Below are 18,469 nucleotides of genomic sequence, written 5' to 3'. Positions count from 1 at the left end.
CGGCAACAATTTCTCACCCACCAACGAAAGAGAGCACGGTGTACCGAGTACAAAACTTCAGACAGCTGATCCGATGTTCCATTCTCTCCTGCTCCACTTCAATCGGCGGCACCAGCTTAGAATCATCCTGTCAACGTAGACGCAAAATGTCGGAACCCCAAAGGCATGTTCACCTTCTAGGCCACATCCTTGCGGTATTGAAAAGCTGGGAGCGAGTCCCATGACCACAAAGAACCAAAGTCTGTATGTAATTCCAGATCAGGGTCTTCAACAGAACCCCATCCACCCTGAAAGGCAAAAGTACAGACATCAAAAGTAGAAATAAAGCTGTTTTCATAGATAAACATGAAGGAGTCACAATTTAGTGCCATCGTGACTCTGCCTCTGCCTACATCAACAGAGCCAATGTTCAGCCGCTTTAGAAACATAGAAAACATACGGCACAATACGGACCCATCAGCCCACAAAGCTGTGCTGAAAATGTCCCTACCTTAGAACTACCTAGGCTTTACCCATAGCCCTCTATTTTTCTAAGCTCCATGTACCCTTCCAGGAGTCTCTTAAAAGACCCTATCGTTCCACCTCCACTTCTGCCACCAGTAGCCCATTCCATGTACTCACTACTCTCTGCATGGGGAAAAAAATAACACCTCCTGTACCTACTTCCAAGCACCTTGAAAATATGCCCTCTCGTGCTAGCCATTTCAGCCCTAGGGAAAAGTCTCTGACTATCCACATGATCAATGCCTCTCATTATCTTGTACACCTCTATCAGGTCACCTCTCATCCTCCATCGCTCCAAGGAAAAAAGGCTGAGTTCACTCAACCTATTCTCATAAGACATGCTCCCCAGTCCAGGCAACATCCTTGTAAATCTCCTCTGCACCCTTTCTATGGTTTCCACATTCTTCCTGTAGTAAGGCAACCAGAACTGAGCACAGTACTCCAAGTGGGGTCTGACCAGTGTCCTATATAGCTGCAATAGTACCTTTCGGCTCCTAAACTCAATCCCACGATTGAGGAAGGCCAATGCACCGTATGCCTTCTTAACCACAGAGTCAACCTGTGCAACAGCTTTGAGTGTCCTATGGACTCAGACCCCCAAGATCCCTCTGATCCTCCACACTGCCAAGAATCTTACCATTAATGCGATATTCTGCCATCATATTTGACCTATCAAAATGAACCACCTTACACTTATAAAGTCTTATAAATTTAAAGTGCTTCTGTTCTGGTGGAGGTACCACCATGGGGCTTTTGGGCTGGGCATTCCAGAATTCTGGCCCAAAGCTGATGGGCGATATATTTCCAAATTAGGATGGTGCGTAACTAAGGAAGGTAATCTGCAGGTGGTATTCCTCAGTATCTGCTGCCCTCTGTGGCAGTGGTAGCAGATTTGGGAGGTGCTGCAGTGTAGTAAATCCTGTAGCTGATGCTCACAGCAGGCTCGTTGAGGGGTGAATGATTAGAGTGGCTGATGGTGTACCATTCAGACAGGCTGCTTTGTCCTGGATAAAATTAATTGGAGCTGGATTTTGTCCAGGCAAGTGGAAAGTTTTCCATTACACTCTTGACTTGTAGAAGTAGAAAGGCTTTGGGGTGTCAAGACATGAGTAATTTGCCACAGGGTTATTCATCATGTGCTGTGTCATATGACATGAGTGATCCTGGTCCTCCCACAGTCCAAAGGTGTATGGGCTGGTAGGTTAATTGCTCATTGTAAACTGTCCTGTGGTGAGGCTAGGGTTAAAGTAGGTTGGATGGCACGGCTCATTGAGCTATAAGAGCTTGCTCTGTGCTATACCTTTAAATAAATAAAATAAATAAATCTGTAGTGTAATGTTCATTTGTTATGTGCTGTGTCATATGACGTGGGTTATCATGGTCCTTCCGTGACTGTAATTGTTCTTGGCAAATTTTCCTACAGAAGTGGCTTACCTTTGTCTTCTGGGCAGTGTCTTCATAAGACAGGTGATCCCAGCCATTCTCAACACTCTTCAGAGATTGTCTGCCTGGCGTCAGTGGTCACATAACCAGGACTTGTGATTTGCACCAGCTGCTCATAATGCCATCCACTGCCTGCTCCTATGGTTTCACATGATTCTGATCATGGGGCTTGTCTATGGGTGGCCTGCAGGATACTGGAAGGAAAGAGCACCTGACACTTCCTGTGGTAGAAACATATCTCCATCCCATTACAGGATATCAAACGTTTTGGATCAAGACCCTTTATCAGGATGTTCATCAGGATCAGTCCAGATGAAGGGTCTCGGCCCAAAACATTGGCTGTTTACTCTTTTTTGAGCTCCTTCAGCATTTTGTGTGTGTTGCATCTTTAACCTCAGCAGTCTGAGTTATCCACCTGCTTCAAGTAAACATCAATAATACCATGCCTAAGAAGAACGTGGTAACCTGCCTCAATGATTATCGTCCATTTACACTTACATCCACTATGATGAAGTGCTTTGAAAGGTTGGTGACGAAGCACATCAGCTCCTGGCCGAGAAGCGACTTGGATCTACTCCAATTTGCCTAACTGTCACAACAGGTCAGCCACAGATGCTATTTCATTAGCTCTTCACTCAACCCTGGAATACCTGGACAGTGAAGATCCATACCTCAGGATGCTCTTCTTTGACAACAGCTCAGCATTCAGTGCTATCATCCCCTCAAAACTGATCAATAAGCTTCAAGACCTTGGCCTCAATACCTCTTTGTGCAACTGGATCATGGATTTCCTCACTTGCTCCACAATCTCCATCAGCACAGGTGCACCACAAGGCAGTGTGCTTAGCCCCCTGCGCTACTCACTGTATAAGTATGATTGTGATGCTAAGCACAGCTCCAATGCCATATTCTTGTTTGCTGACAACGCCAATGTCATTGGCTGAATCAAGGGAGCTGATGAATCAGCATGTATGATGGAGATTGAAAATCTGACTGAGTGGTACTGCAACAATAACCTTTCTATCAATGTCAGCAAGATCGAGAAGCTGATTATTGACTCAGGAGGAGGAAACCAAAGGCCTAAGAGTCAGTCCTCGGGGGAATTAGAGGTGGAGAGGTTCAGCAACTCTAAATTCGTTGGTATTATTATTTCAGTGGATCTGTCCTTGGTCTAGCAAGTGAATGTCCTTAAGAAAGTACTGCAGAGGCTGTCTTTGACTACTCCTACAATCTTCACTCTCACACACTCTGAAATCTCTAAGCACCCATTCTTCTGGGTATTAGTCTTAAATGCACTGATAGTGGGCTAATGAGCACCATTGAGGCAGACTTCACCATGACCCAACCCAGGTGCAGTCCTTGGGCATAAGGTGCATCTTGCCAACCATTGCACTGTTCACATACCTTATGTACACAGGTGGTGTCTCTGCTAAGTAACAGGAGAATCTCAGTAGAAGAGGCAAATGGAGAGGATCTTGTCAGCTATGTGAATGACCGTGTGCAGCTTGAGGAGTTGGGATTTCATCCCTTTTGTTGGGAATATAATTGCACTCAATGAGAGTTGGCAGGGTCAAGCAAACCTCTCTACCTATTGACTGTGCAGCAGGTTCACTGGCTCTCCTCGGGTACCTTCTGATGCCCCAGAACATGTCTTTAGAATGTGAGGGAAAGTAGCTACATCTGATGGATGCTCAGCTGGCCCCTGCCAACTCTTCCTGGGTGTGCTGGAACCAGGAACCCAAGGTTCTGGTTCTGGATTTACAGCTGTACCTGGGTCTAATTCTTCAGAAGTGGCAATAGATTCTTGGCTGTGTCCTGGAGACCACTAGTGCTTGCCATACCGTATGTCCATGCCTGTTCTGCAATATATTGTTCCTACTTCTCCGGTTGTCCTTGCTATTCTCCCCAGATTCTCCAGCACTCTCCAGATGACTGACTTGTCTACATTCGGTCTGACTCTGGCTTCTCTAGCCACTCTCACTATCTCTCTCAAACTATTGTCCATGGTAATTTATTACCACAGCCTGGTATAGCAAGTGAGGACTGTGCAGTTGGATCTGTGAACACCTTCTGTTGAAAGGTGAGCCACTGCTGCACTTGACGCACTGTTCAGCCCTTGCCTGCTCTTATGAAGTGGTGAATACCCATGTGTTTCCAAGATGGTTGACTTTGGACACTTCTCACTTCCTACCTAAAATAGGATTCATCTTTCTTTTATTGTTGATTATTCTCACGATCAGCATTAAACACGTTAGTACACACATGCAACATTCTATAGCTATCCCGTAGACTAGAGCAAATTCGGGCATGCCAATAGCTTAATAGTGAAGAACAATAAACTTAATATTTCCTTCTACATACATCTAAATGTTTGCCAATATAAAGAAAGCCTAAGACTCACAGATTTTGTTGTTTCAAAGACACATAAAGAGTGGATGGAGAAGGGTGTCTTTCTACCATTTCTACCAAGTTGAAATCCAAATTAACCTGCACAGAAAATGATGTAAAAATATAAGCTTATGAACAGGAACTGACTTTTGCACAAAACAAATCTGTGCTATACTTCTCAATGACTCTATCAGATTCCTTCTTCTCCAGCACTTTACCTCTTCTACCTATTACCTCCCAGCTTTTTGAGTTCAAGAGCTGTAAGGTAATGTTACATGTATATAAGACCCCACTTGGAGTACTGTGTTCAGTTCTGGTCACCTTACTACAGGAAAGATGTGGATACAATAGAGAGTGTGCAGAGGAGACTTACAAGGATGTTGCCTGGATTGGAGAGCATGCCTTATGAGAATCTGTTGAGTGAACTTGGCCTTTTCCCTTTGGGGCAATGTCAAATGAGAGGTGACCTGATAGAGGTGTACAAGATGATGAGAGGCATTGATTGTGTGGATAGCCAGAGGTTTTTTCCCAGAGCTGAACTGGCTAACAGGAGGAGGCATAGTTTTAAGTTGCTTGGAAGTAGGTACAAGGGAGATGTCAGAGTTGAGTTTTTCACAAAGAGAGTGATGGGTGTGTGGAAAGCACAGCAAGCAACTGTGGTAGAGACGGATACAATAGGGTCTTTCAGGAGATTCTTAGGTACTTGGAGCTTAAACAGATGGAGGTTAATGCAGTAGGGAAATTCTAGGCAGTTTCTAGATTAGGTTACATGGTCAGCACAACATTGTGGGCCAAAAGCCTGTAATGTGCTGTAGATTTCTCTGTTCTCACTTCATAACCCTCCCCCACCTACCTACCTTACCCCTCACCTGTCAACTGCCATCTTGTATTCCTTCCCCTCTCCCCACCTTATTCTGGCTTCTTTCCCCTTCCTCTCCAGTCCTGATGAGGAGTCTCAGCCCAAAGCGTCAGCTGTTTATTCCTTTCCACTGATACCACTTACCTGCTAAGTTCCTTCAGCATTTTGTAGGGGATTGTCAATGTTTTGCGTCAAAATTCTGCTAAGTAAAAGATGTTTTGATGTTATAAACACAAAATATTTCACAAAGCATGGGTATCTTTAAAATAGTATATTGTATCATAGTAAATCTGTTGACTTGTTGAAATTGTGGTGAGGATTTGTTAAGAGTATTGGTTTAATGTTTTCTAATCACCTCTTGCAGTTGCTTTAAAATCTGTCCTGGTGTAGTGGAATAAGATTTTCTTGATTCTTTGTCTTAAGACCTCTATCCAAACTGTGTATTGTGTATTTCATTGGGATTTCCATTGGCCAAAATGTCTGTAATCTGAAATTAATTAGATGCTAGAAGCAATCATGGAAAGTAAAGAGATTACATTTCACTAACAAAATGTTGTTGGAACTCAGCAAGTCAGGCAGCATCTATGGAGGGGAGTAGACAGCCCATGTTTTGAGCCAAGGACTCCGTCAGGTCTCTGGTTTTGCAGCATCTGCACAATTTCTAGTTTTTATAAATTTCATTCAGTCATTATTCTCAGGGTGGTTGTATGGACTTGCAGTGGATAACAAACATAAAGGTGGATACCACAAAGGCTGTTGCCTGCAATGGCATGCCATTTTCTATCATGACTGACGCATGCAACCTGCTGGGGCTATACAATGTCATTGATCTAGGCACACCTCAAGTTGTAACATGTTTCTCTTTCTGAGAACTGTTTATAAATCTGAAATTAATGCTTGGGAGAGAATCACAAAAACAGCTGTGACAGGAGAGCAAGTAGACACAGGCAGAGTGGGTGCCAGCAAGCCCCACGACACAGTGGGCAAGCAACTCTGCTCAACTCTCTCAGCTCCTTTCAACCCAACTCCTGATTGTGGCTTTGGACAAGATGAATACATAAATACCCCATTTCCACTTGCCAGAGGATGCCTGCTGTCCTGCAGTAGCCAGGAGGACAATCCCCATCCAGCCTGCTAATCTCTTGAATGCTCATTCATATGTTTGTACCCCAGTGAGGACCTGCCTATTTTTACATACCATCTAAAGACATCAAATGTAAGCCATCCCATGGCAGAGAGGATTCAAAGCTTAAAGTAAGTTTATTATCAAAGTACATATTATGTCACCATATACTACCCTGAGATTCATTTTCTTGCAGTCCATAAGACATAGGAGCAGAATTAGGCCATTCAGCCCTTCAAGCCTGTTCCGCCATTTCATCATGGCTGATCCATTCACAATAGAACAAAGAAATATAATAGAACCAATGAAAGGCTACACACAGGCAAAGACTGACGTACAACTAATGCACAAAAGAAGACAAACTGTGTTAATAACCACAAGAAAGTCTGCAGATGCTGGAAATCCAAAGCAACACACAGAATGCTGGAGGAACTCAGCAAGTCAGGCAGCACCTAATAAATATCATTGAGAAGATGTGTTGTAGAGTCCTTGAAAGTGAGTTCATAGGTTGTGGAATCAGTTCAGTGTTGAGGGGAGTGAAACATTGGGTGCCATAATCATGGATTCTGCTGTAATTACCACTACTCCTAGAAATAGACAATTGACATGAATTCATGTATGGTTAATCAATAGAAAGCAGGGTTTAGTGTATAATATGTTTTAGTATGTTTGTGATGACATATTTTACCTTGTGGAAAGAATGACAGCACGGCAGCATATAGCACAACGCTTTACAGTACAGGCAACCCGGGTTCAGTTCCTCCTGCTGCCTGTAAGGAGTTTGTATATTCTTGAAGTACATACGTGACTTATCCTCCGGGTGCTCCGTATTCCTCCCACAGTTGGAAGATGTACTGGTTGGTAGGTTAATTGGTCATTGTAGTCTAGTCCCACGATTAGGCTAGAATTAAATTGGGGGATTGATGGGCAGCGTGGCTCAGAGGGCCAGAAGGGTCTATTCTGCACTGTATGTCAATAAATAAATAAAGGGCTCCAATTTGGGTTGATCATGGATGTTGCGTCCTAGCTGTCTTAAGTCGATACACAGCCAGTATGTAAGCAAGGGTTGTCGTGTAAAAATATAATCCCTTTGAACCAATTAAAGAAATGAAATAGAGGATTTAGAACCCAATGTTTAAAAGTCCCTTAGCCTGAAAAAGTGAACCCCTGAGGGTGCATTCTTACTAAAAGAAATGCAGAGCTCATGGGACTAAAGTGGGTGAGGAGTTGTCAATGAAAACTCTGCTGGGGATGGAGTACAGTGAAGAATGTACCAAGATGGGATTGAATTAGTGCACAGTTTAGCACTGGTATAGTTTAGTGTATAAAGTGAACTATTTTGGAAAGGAAGAAACTCCACCAGTGATAATATTTGAATTGGCATTGAGCAATGTTTCTCTAGATGGCTCCTTGATGCTCATGTGGTCTGCAAGAAAGGTTTTTAATTTTGCCAGAAGTATTTTAGTTAGCCTTGGTGCATCTGGCCAGGTCCAGAATTTGGCAAGTAACTACACTCTCCCCCTTTGCACTATTGCCCTGAAAGAAGGAGGGACAAACAGTGCGTGTCCAAAGCAAAGGATGTGCTGGCATTGGAAAGGGTTCAGAGGAGGTTCACGAGAATGATCCGGGCAATAAAATGGTAAACATATGAGAAATGTTAGATAGTTCTGAGTCTGCACCCACTAGAGTTTAGAAAAATGAGAAGGGATCATGTTAGAAACCTATTGAGTATTGAAAGGCCTAGATAGAGTAGGTTTGGAGTGGATGTTTTCTGTAGAGGGAAGTCTAGGATGAGAGGGCATGGCATCAGAATAGAAGAATGCCTCTATAATAGAGGTGAGGAGGAATTTCTTTACCCAGAGGGTGGTGAATCTGTAGAATTCATTGCCATAAACTGTAGTGGAGGCCAAATCTTTGGGTATAAGTTGATAGATTCTTGATAAGTGAGGGCATCAAAAGTTACGGGGAGAAGACAGGGGAATGGGATTTATAGGGATAATAGAACAGCCGTGATGGAATGGCAGAGTAGACTCAATGGACGGAATGGCCTAATTCTGCTCCTATGCCTTACGGTCTTTGGTCTCAGTCATTCATAACAGTGTAGCCAGATCTGCTGCATTTTGTGCCAAGTTCTTTACGTTTGTATTTCTCGGTTACTTTCTGGGAAACCGTAAGTCGGAGTCTGATGTCTGCGAGATCAATGGAGGCTGGAGGTCTGGTTTGTCCTGGGGTTGCAAGACAGTTTGTCTGTGAGGGAATGCATGGGAGGCAGTAAAGGGGCTTATTTTGCTGCTGTTGTTCTGACGAACATGGAGGGCGTGCGCCGTTGGCGCTGGAATTTCTGGCAACACTTGTGGGCTGCCCCCAGCAAATGCTTTGCACAAGAGATTCTGGTAGCTAGTATTCAGAACACAGAAAGAGATTTGTAATAAATACAAATTGCAGAGAGAACTCAGCAGGTCAGGCAGTCTGTATGGAAAGGATTAAAGAGTCAACGTTTCAGGCTGAGGCCCTTCATCAGGACTGGAAAGGAAGGGGGAAGAAGCCAGACTAAGACGGTGGGAGGAGGTGAAAGGAGTACAAGATAGAAGGTGACAGGCAAAACCAGGCACTTCACCAAGCTAAGCACATCCTTGGGTTATGTTGATTGTCAAAACAAACAACTCATTTCACTCTTTTGATGCATGTGATTTTTTTTTACCACTCCCACTCTGACTTGTCTGTCCATGGCCTCCTCCTGCCGGCATGAACATCCAACTCACTGACCTCCGTTGATACCCCTGCCCCCCACCATTACCCCCATCCCTATCTATTATTTGAGTCTGGTTCTCTTTCTCTCTCTTTTCCCCCCTCACTATATAATCTCTCCTCCCAGCCCTACCTTTCTTTCTCTTTTATTTCCCATAATTCTCCACCTTCCCCCTAGCCCAATTCCCTCCAGCCTATCACTTCCCAGCTCTCTACTTCATCCCTCCCCCCACTTCTTATCCCCCCCCCCAACCATCCCATGTTACTTCACTCCTGATGAAGGGTTTCAGCCCGAAACATCGTTATTACCTCCTCCCATAGATGCTGTCTGACCTGCTGAGTTCTGCCAGCATTTTGTGGTTTTTATTTATTTCCAGCATCTGCAGATTCACTCATGTTGAACCTAAGTCATTGTCTGCCTATGATCCCAGTCAGATTTCGGAAACATTCAGGCACTGATTTGAAATCTGAAACTGGTAGCTAGTATTCAGAACACAGAAAGATTTGAGTGTATTTAGCATACATAGTGTTGACTGACAGGAAGGACACCAGCTAATGAATGTGGCTGGGGAAAATGGCTCCTCGCAGGCCTCTGAGGATTTTGCTATCACATGAAGGGAGCTTCAGAAGCCAAAAAGTTCAAGCATTTCTGGCATGGAGGATGATGCAGAGAATTACAAAAGGCAGTAAAGTTGTTAGTACTCAACTTTTTTTTAAAAAAAAACAAAAGACTAGGCAAATTAGAATCCTCCATTTTAGTTAGGCATGAAGTGCAAAACTAAACAAAATTTATCCAAGTAATGACACTACAGAAAAAGTATTTCATAAATTGTTGAGCATATTATCCAGATTCGCTGAACACCTTTCACACAGACATGAAGTTACAGTCATAAGCAGATTTGGGAATGGTTAAGGAGTGAGCAGACTGAGGGCTTAACTGAGGAAAATAGTAATTATGGAAAATATTGAACCACTCTTGGCTAGTAATGGGGAATATTTAATGATACAATGCAGAGTAGGCCCTTCCGCCCCAACAACCCCTGACAAACCCTGACCTAATGACTGGATAATTACAATGACCAATTAACCTACCCAATGTATCTTTGACTGTGGGGGAGGAAACCAGAGGACCCAGAGAAATTCCATGGGGAGGACATACAGAGACTCTTTACAACACAGTTCTGGAGTTTAACTCCAAACTCCAGAAACGCCCCAAACCCTAATAGTGTGACATTAACCGCGACACTTCCATGGTACATTTAACTGGAAGGACTGCCACAAAATAGACTTGTATTCTTCAGAATTTAAATGACTAAGAGGTGGCAGCATCTAAAACAAAATAAGATCTAGGTAGTTTGGTTCAGGAACAATTATTACCCCTCAGCCATGAGGCTCTTGAACCAGAGGGTCAACTGCACTCAATTTCACTTGCTCCATCACAATCTATGGACTCACTTTCAAGGACTCTTTATCTCATTTTCTAGATATTTATTGTTTATTTCCCCCCCCCCCCCTTTTGTATTTGCACATTGATTGCCTGCCTGTCCTGTTGGGTATGGTCTTTCATTAATTCTATTATGGTTCTTGGATTTACTGAGTATGCCCGTAAGAAAACTAATCTCAGGGTTATATTTGGTGACATATGTATACTTGGATAATAAATTTACATCGAACTTTGGACATGCTTTGACGAAGAATTATTTTTAAGAATATGCTCAGAACTGAAGTCTGAGCATGAGTGGTTAGCTAAAGATGTGCCAGCGTTGACAGTCTGTTTCTCTGTATGCAACTCTAACTCCAGAGTACAAATGAGGATTTTCCTTTTTTCTTATCTTTAGAATTATCTGCCATTACAGCTGAATACTGATTATCAGGTGTGCTTTGGGCATACCTGATAATGTTCAGGGAATTAGTTGTTAGTCAAAAATTGGTCATTATTGAATGGTGAAGCAGTTTGCTCTTGAATCTTGCTCTTAAGCTGGCAAACCATTTGTGAATAGAATTTCAAAGCGGTCATTATTTTTTATAAAATCAGGGCAGGGCAAGATGGAGAGTCCTATTATGTGCAGTTTTGGACACCTACCTACAGGAAAGATGTAAATAAGATTGAAGGAGTACAGAGGAAATTTACAGGGACGGGAAGATCTGAGTTATAAGAAGATTGAATAGGTTAGGACTGTATTCTTGAGAATGTGCAAGAGTGAGGGGTGATTTGATAGAAGTATACAAAATTATGAATGTATATACAAACAGGCTTTTTCCACTGAGGTTGGGTGAAACTACAACTAGAGGCTATGGGTTAAAAGTGACATGTTTAAGAGGAAACAGGAGGAGGAACTTCTTCACTCAGAGCTGCCAGCGCATTTCTTGATTTCAATTTCAACATTAAGAGAAGTTTAGGTAGGTACTGCACGTGAATGGGAGGGGGATGGAAGGCTATGGTCCGGAGGTTCAGGTTGTTGGGACTAGGCAGTTTAAATGGTTTGACACTGATTAGATAAGTCAAGGTCTGTTTGTTTGCTGTAATAGTTTCCTATACCCATATTTATGATGGCTACCTTTTAGAATCCTATATCACAAATGTAGCTTTACCATAAATCAATCAATGAGACTTAAATGTGGTTCATATTGACAAGGAATATGAACAGGAGAATATGTAGTTAGGTTGTTTGTTAGACAATGATCAGTTTGGCATAGGAGCAGAATTAGACCGTTTGGCCCTTCTGAGTCTTCTCTGCCACTCCATCACGGATGATTTATTATCCCTCATGCCCCATTCCCCATTTAATAGTGTAGCAGTGTGCTACACGCAGTGCTAAAATTACGACACGGAGTCGGTAACTGCAGTCGAAGGAAAAAACTTTATTCGAAATCAGCCTCACTTTTAAGCCTCCCTCAACCTGCCCCCCGTGGCGCAGAGGCTCCAAAGCTCTGTGCTCGCAAACCCCCGTAGGCTATCTAATTGTGAGCCGGTTCGGATGTGCCAGGAAATAGGTCGCCACATAACCCCCCCCCCAGAACCGGCGATACACCCCCCCAATGTCCACAGTCTGGGCCAGAACCTGCTTGGGAGGTCGGCCTCTGCGCCGAGGTGCCGGAAACTCGGCCGGTTGTGCCAGGTCCACATGGGCCGGTTTGAGGCGGTCCATCGTGAAAACCTCCTCTTTCCCCCCAACGTCCTGCACGAACGTGGACCCATTGTTCCAGAGCACCATAAACGGCCCCTCGTATGGCCGCTGCAGCGGTGGCTGATGCCCGCCCCTTCGTACAAACACAAACTTACAGTTCTGCAGGTCTTTGGATACGCAGGTCGAGTTCCGCCCGTGCTGTGAAGTGGGTATGGGGGCCAGGTTACCGAGCTTCTCGCGTATTCTGCCCAGGACTGCTAAGGGATCTTCCTCTTGCCCCCGTGGGGCTGGTAGGAACTCCCCGGGGACGAGCAGGGGCGCGCCGTATACCAACTCAGCCGACGAGGCGTGCAGGTCGTCCTTGGGCGCTGTGCGGATGCTGAGTAGGACCCAGGGAAGCTTGTCCGCCCAGTTGGCTCCTCGCAGGCGGGCCATGAGGGCCGACTTCAGGTGACGGTGGAAACGCTCCACTAGCCCGTTCGACTGTGGGTGGTAGGCAGTTGTGTGGTGCAGCTGAGTCCCCAAAAGGCTGGCCATAGCTGACCACAGGCTGGAGGTGAACTGGGCGCCTCTGTCGGAGGTAATGTGGGCCAGTACACCAAAGCGAGATATCCAGGTCGTGATCAGGGCTCGGGCGCAAGATTCGGGGGTGGTGTCGGTGAGCGGGACCGCCTCTGGCCATCTTGTGAACCGGTCCACAATAGTCAGGAGGTGCCGCGCTCTGCGCGACACTGGCAGGGGGCCCACGATATCCACATGAATGTGGTCGAAACGCCGGTGGGCGGGATGGAACTGCTGCGGTGGGGCTTTGGTGTGCCGCTGCACCTTGGCCGTCTGGCAGTGCATGCATGTTTTGGCCCATTCACTGACCTGTTTGCGGAGTCCGTGCCAAACGAACCTGCTGGAAACCATCCAGACTGTTGTCCAGATGGAGGGATGCGCCAAGTTATGAATGGAGTCGAAAACACGGCGCCGCCTGGCTGTCGGGACAACGGGATGGGGCTGGCCGGTGGCGATGTCACAGAGTAGGGTCCTCTCACCCGGGCCTACGGGGAGGTCCTGGAGCTGCAAACCGGAGTCTGCGGTTCTGTAACTCAGAATCTCCTCATCCGCCTGCTGCGCCTCTGCCAGTGCCTCAAAGTCTACCCCTTGGGAAAGGGCATGAACGGTAGGGCGAGAGAGCGCATCCGCCATGACATTGTCCTTACCCGAGACGTGCCGGACATCCGTCGTGTATTCAGAGATGTAGGACAGGTGGCGTTGCTGGCGGGACAACCAGGGGTCAGACGCTTTCGTAAACGCAAAGGTAAGCGGTTTGTGGTCCGTGAACGTGGTGAAGGGCCGACCTTCTAGGAAGTACCTGAAATGCCGGATTGCCAGGTAGAGCGCCAACAGTTCCCGGTCGAAAGCACTGTACTTGAGCTCGGGTGGCCGCAGGTGTTTGCTGAAAAACGCCAGGGGTTGTCAGCGACCTGCGATGAGTTGCTCCAGCACCCCACCGACTGCCGTGTTAGATGCGTCCACTGTGAGGGCGGTAGGGGCGTCCATTCTGGGATGTACTAGCATTGTGGCGTTCACCAAAGCTTCCTTTGTTTGAATGAAAGTGGCGGCGGACTCCTCATCCCAGGTAATGTCCTTGCTCGGACCCGACATCAGGGCGAACAGGGGGCGCATGATCCGGGCAGCTGAAGGGAGGAAGCGGTGGTAGAAATTGACCATACCTACGAATTCCTGAAGGCCTTTGATCGTGGTGGGTCGGGCGAAGTGGCGGACCGCATCTACCTTAGCGGGCAGAGGAGTTGCCCCGTCCTTAGTAATCCTGTGGCCCAGGAAGTCAATGGTATCGAGTCCGAACTGGCATTTGGCGGGGTTGATTGTAAGACCGTACTCACTCAGTCGGGCGCAGAGTTGACGGAGGTGGGACAGATGCTCCTGACGACTGCTGCTGGCTATGAGGATGTCGTCCAAATAGATGAACGCGAAGTCCAGGTCCCGTCCCACCGCGTCCATTAACCGCTGGAACGTCTGTGCGGCATTCTTCAGGCCGAATGACATGCGGAGGAACTCGAAAAGGCCAAACGGGGTGATGAGAGCCGTTTTGGGGACGTCGTCAGGATGCATCGGGATTTGATGGTACCCTCGGACGAGGTCTACCTTGGAGAAGATCCGTGCGCCGTGCAGGTTTGCTGCAAAGTCCTGAATGTGCGGCACAGGGTAGCGGTCCGGTGTGCTAGCCTCGTTCAGCCTGCAGTAGTCGCCGCATGGTCTCCAGCCTCCCGTCGCTTTGGGCACCATGTGCAGGGGGGAGGCCCATGGGCTGTCGGACCGCCGGATGATCCCCAATTCCTCCATCCTCTGGAACTCCTCCTTCGCCAGTTGGAGCTTGTCCGGGGGAAGCCGCCGAGCGCGGGCGTGGAAGGGTGGTCCCTGGGTTGGGATGTGGTGCTGTACGCCGTGTCGGGGCATGGCCGCTGTGAACTGCGGTGCCAGAACCGATGGGAAATCCACCAGGACACTGGTGAAGTCGTTGTCGGACAGCGTGATGGAGCCGAGGTGAGGGGCTGGCAACTGGGCTACACCCAGGGCGAACGTCTGAAAGGTCTCGGCGTGTACCAGTCTCTTCCTGGGCAGGTCGACCAGTAGGCTGTGAGCCTGCAAAAAATCCGCACCCAAAAGCGGTTGGGCTACGGCGGCCAGTGTAAAGTCCCACGTGAACTGGCTGGAGCCGAACTGTAGCTGCACCTGACGGGTGCCATAGGTCCTTACTGTGCTGCCGTTCATGGCCCTCGGGGGGGACCCGGTGCCCTGCTGCGGGTGTCGTAACTTGTCGGAGGTAAAACGCTGATCTCGGCACCAGTATCGACCAAAAACCGGCGTCCCGACCTTCTATCCCACACATACAGGAGGCTATCCCGATGGCCAGCCGCCGTAGCCATCAGCGGCGGCTGGCCCTGGCGTTTCCCGGGAACTTGCAGGGCGGGCGGCAACAGCGGGCCTCTGCGCCCCACCGCTGGTGGTAGAAGCACCAGTGTTCCTTGGGCCGGGGGTTGGCGTGCTCTGCGGCTGGGCCTGGACTGGTTTGCTGCTGGGAGCGGGGCTGGGTGATCTGTGCGATGGATGCCCCGCTCACCTTTTTGGCGTTCCACAGCCTTCCGGGGGTCACTGAAATCCGCGTCGGACAGCAGCAGGCGTATGTCCTCGGGCAGCTGCTCCAGGAATGCCTGCTCAAACATGAGGCAGGGTGTGTGTCCGTCGGCTAGAGACAACATCTCATTCATTAAAGCCGATGGAGGTCTGTCGCCCAAGCCATCCAGGTGCAGTAAACGGGCAGCCCACTCGCGCCGTGAGAGTCCAAAAGTCCTGAGGAGCAGGGCTTTGAATTCCGTGTACTTGCCGTCTGCCGGGGGCGACTGTACGAACTCCGCGACCTGGGCCGCTGTGTCCTGGTCGAGGGAGCTCACCACGTAGTAGTAGCGGGTGTCTTCTGAGGTGATCTGGCGAACATGGAATTGGGCTTCGGCTTGCTGGAACCATAGGTTCGGTCGCTGTGTCCAGAAACCCGGCAGTTTCAACGAAACCGCATGAACAGAGGCAGCGTCGGTCATTTCTAGCGGTGTGCTACACACAGCGCTAAAATTACGACATGGAGTCGGTAACTGCAGTCGAAGGAAAAAACTTTATTCGAAATCCTCAGCCTCACTTTTAAGCCTCCAGGCTCCAAAGCTCTGTGCTCGCAAACCCCCGTAGGCTATCTAATTGTGAGCCGGTTCAGATGTGCCAGGAAATGGGTCGCCACAATAGGCCAATTTGATGTACAAAGCCTGCTGGAGATGTTTAGGTTGGAACTGTATTACTTCAAAATAACCTTTTTTCACTTTTAAATTGAATCTAAGGTGACCTTATTATAATGTGACCTGAAGCAACATAATTATGACACTCTGAATATGATTGTATTTTATTTTTAGGAAATTAACTAGAATACATAATTTCCTTCAGAATAAATATTTTTTAGTTCCATTGATTTTTCAGATGTATCTAGCCGACCAAATCAATTCTGCTCAAAGAGCACTTGTCACTAACAATTTGAGTTAAAGATCAGAGGTGCTTCCAAGTATGTCAAATGCCAACATGGTGTAAAGGATTCGATGACAATAAAAACTGCAGATTCAACAACGTTGAAACTGAAATGTTAGCTGAATCAGAGCTATAGCTTTTTTTAATGCTTGTCTTTTCAATTTGTTTTTGTCTCCTAGGTTTATCAAGACTTGCAGATCACCAATGTTGTTGAGGCTAACCAACCTGTCACCATCCAGAATTGGTGCAAGAAGGGACGTAAACAATGTAAAGGCCACCCACACATCGTGGTTCCTTACAGATGTTTGGGTAGGTGCTCCTCTTGTTTACATCATTGAATATAATCATGCAACTGTTTGTAATTATGTGTGTGTACACCTAGTGGCCACTTTATTAGGTAGACCTGTACACCTGCTTGTTAAAGCAAATATATAATCAGCCAGTCATGTGGCTGATGGTGCCAGATGTGGTGGTTTGAGTATCTTAGAAACTGCTATTCTCCTTGGATTTTCATGGACAACAGTCTCTAGAATCGCGAGAACAGTGCGAAAAAACAAAAAAAAATCCAGTGAGTGGCAGTTCTACGTGTGAAAACAGCTTGTTAAGGTGTTTGTTGAGAGAGGTTGGGGGAAATGGCCAGGCTGCTTCAAGATTACAGGAAGGTGACAGCAACTCAAATAACTACGCATTACAATAATGGTCTGAGGAGGAGCATCTCTGAAGGCACAACTCATCAAACCTTGCAGTGGATGGACTACAGCAGCAGAAGATCACACTAGGTTCCACTCCTCTGTGTGTGCGTATCTGTACACACTCACCCAACAGGCTGGTATATGTTTAGGGGAAAAGGAGATCCAGCCACTCACCAACCCCACCTCCTGTACATGCAGGTACAGTGAGAATCAAGCTTATGCCATGTGTGCACACACAATATCAAACTCACACCAGATACCGTTATGGAATACACTTTAAAGATTTTACTAAAACTAAAAGAGTACTATGCAATACAGTATATATGAAGGAAAAGAAAATAAAGTAAAAGGCGCCAACTTATCAAAGTTCAGTCAGTTTAGTGCACATCGTTGGAGCTCAACCATTGAACCATTCAATCCCTCGTCACTTTCCTCCAACCTTCACGTCCTTGCACCTGGGACCACCCTGGTGGTCGGCCGAGCAGTGCAGCACACATCCACCTTCCTCGGCATCTTCTTCCCGACTCCCTGAAAAGACCGCGAAAACCCCAAGTTCCCAGCCCCACAAGACAAAATAACATTCCCCCATTGGTTAACAAATGAATACAATCCCCAATACCAGCAAGTTTAAAGCTAAACAACTGCGAGAGAAAGCACTTATCATACAAAGAAGCATTCCTACTCTTAAAGAAACAAAGAAGCCATTTTGATTAACATACACAGTACATTGTACATTCTCCTCCCACCAGCAAATGTCATGCCCTCATGACATTACCAGAGTTCCCCAAGGTTTCTTGCAACACACAAAACCCAACCCAGGTGCAGAAAGCAGCAACATAACTACCCAGAGCAGTAGAAATCACACTTGGTTCTCCTGGCACCACATAGGTCAACCGCTCCAGGGGGCGCCTACTTCTCTGAGATCTCTGTACCCCTTCTGCCAACCCTTCCGCCTCGGACCCCGCGGGGGGACATCTGTCAGACCCTTACCCTCCCCCTCACTGGGCTCCCTCTTCACCTGCGAACCCTCTGCCTCAGACACCCCAGGTCTACCTGTCAGACCCTCACCCTTCCCTCACAGGGCTCCCCCCTCACCTGAGAACCCTCTGGCTCGCATTTGGGTTCCACCTTCTCTTCCCCCCCAAAGCTGGCTGCCTCTCCATCTGACCATTAACACCTTCCCTCCTCTCACCCAACTCAGTATGGGAAAGGCCAGGAGCCTCCTCTTCTGGTACTGGAGGGCCAGCAAATGGGAACAAGGGCCAATCATCTGAGTCGTCATCTTCCGAATTGATATCCATTCCCAGGTTAAGGACCCATTCCAGCTCTTCAACAGCGGGCTCTTCCCTCGCTCCGCGCCCTCGCAGAGTCCTTGTACTAGGCACAACCTCCCACTCGGGCTGCTTGTCCACCTGCACCACTTGACCCAGGGACAGCAGGTGATTCCGATGGAGTACCTTGATAGGCCCATTCCCATTCTCAGATTTCACCCGGTAAACTGGTAGATTCA

At 47.1% G+C, this 18,469-nt stretch overlaps 1 protein-coding gene across 4 annotated transcripts in view; it reads left to right on the top strand.

Moving 5' to 3' along the window:
• Window positions 1-18,469, top strand: part of LOC132393542 (amyloid-beta precursor protein-like) — a 202,597-nt gene that overhangs the window by 77,212 nt on the left and 106,916 nt on the right. For all 4 annotated transcript variants that reach the window (XM_059968933.1, XM_059968932.1, XM_059968929.1 and 1 more), the window contains exon 3: window positions 16,447-16,576. In XM_059968933.1, the coding sequence (XP_059824916.1) occupies window positions 16,447-16,576 (130 nt within the window). The remainder of the gene's footprint in view (window positions 1-16,446; window positions 16,577-18,469) is intronic.

The sequence above is a fragment of the Hypanus sabinus genome, chromosome 4, assembly GCF_030144855.1.
Source record: "Hypanus sabinus isolate sHypSab1 chromosome 4, sHypSab1.hap1, whole genome shotgun sequence".
Classification (NCBI taxonomy): Eukaryota; Metazoa; Chordata; class Chondrichthyes; order Myliobatiformes; family Dasyatidae; genus Hypanus; species Hypanus sabinus.
This window is presented reverse-complemented; position numbering and strand designations above follow the sequence as displayed.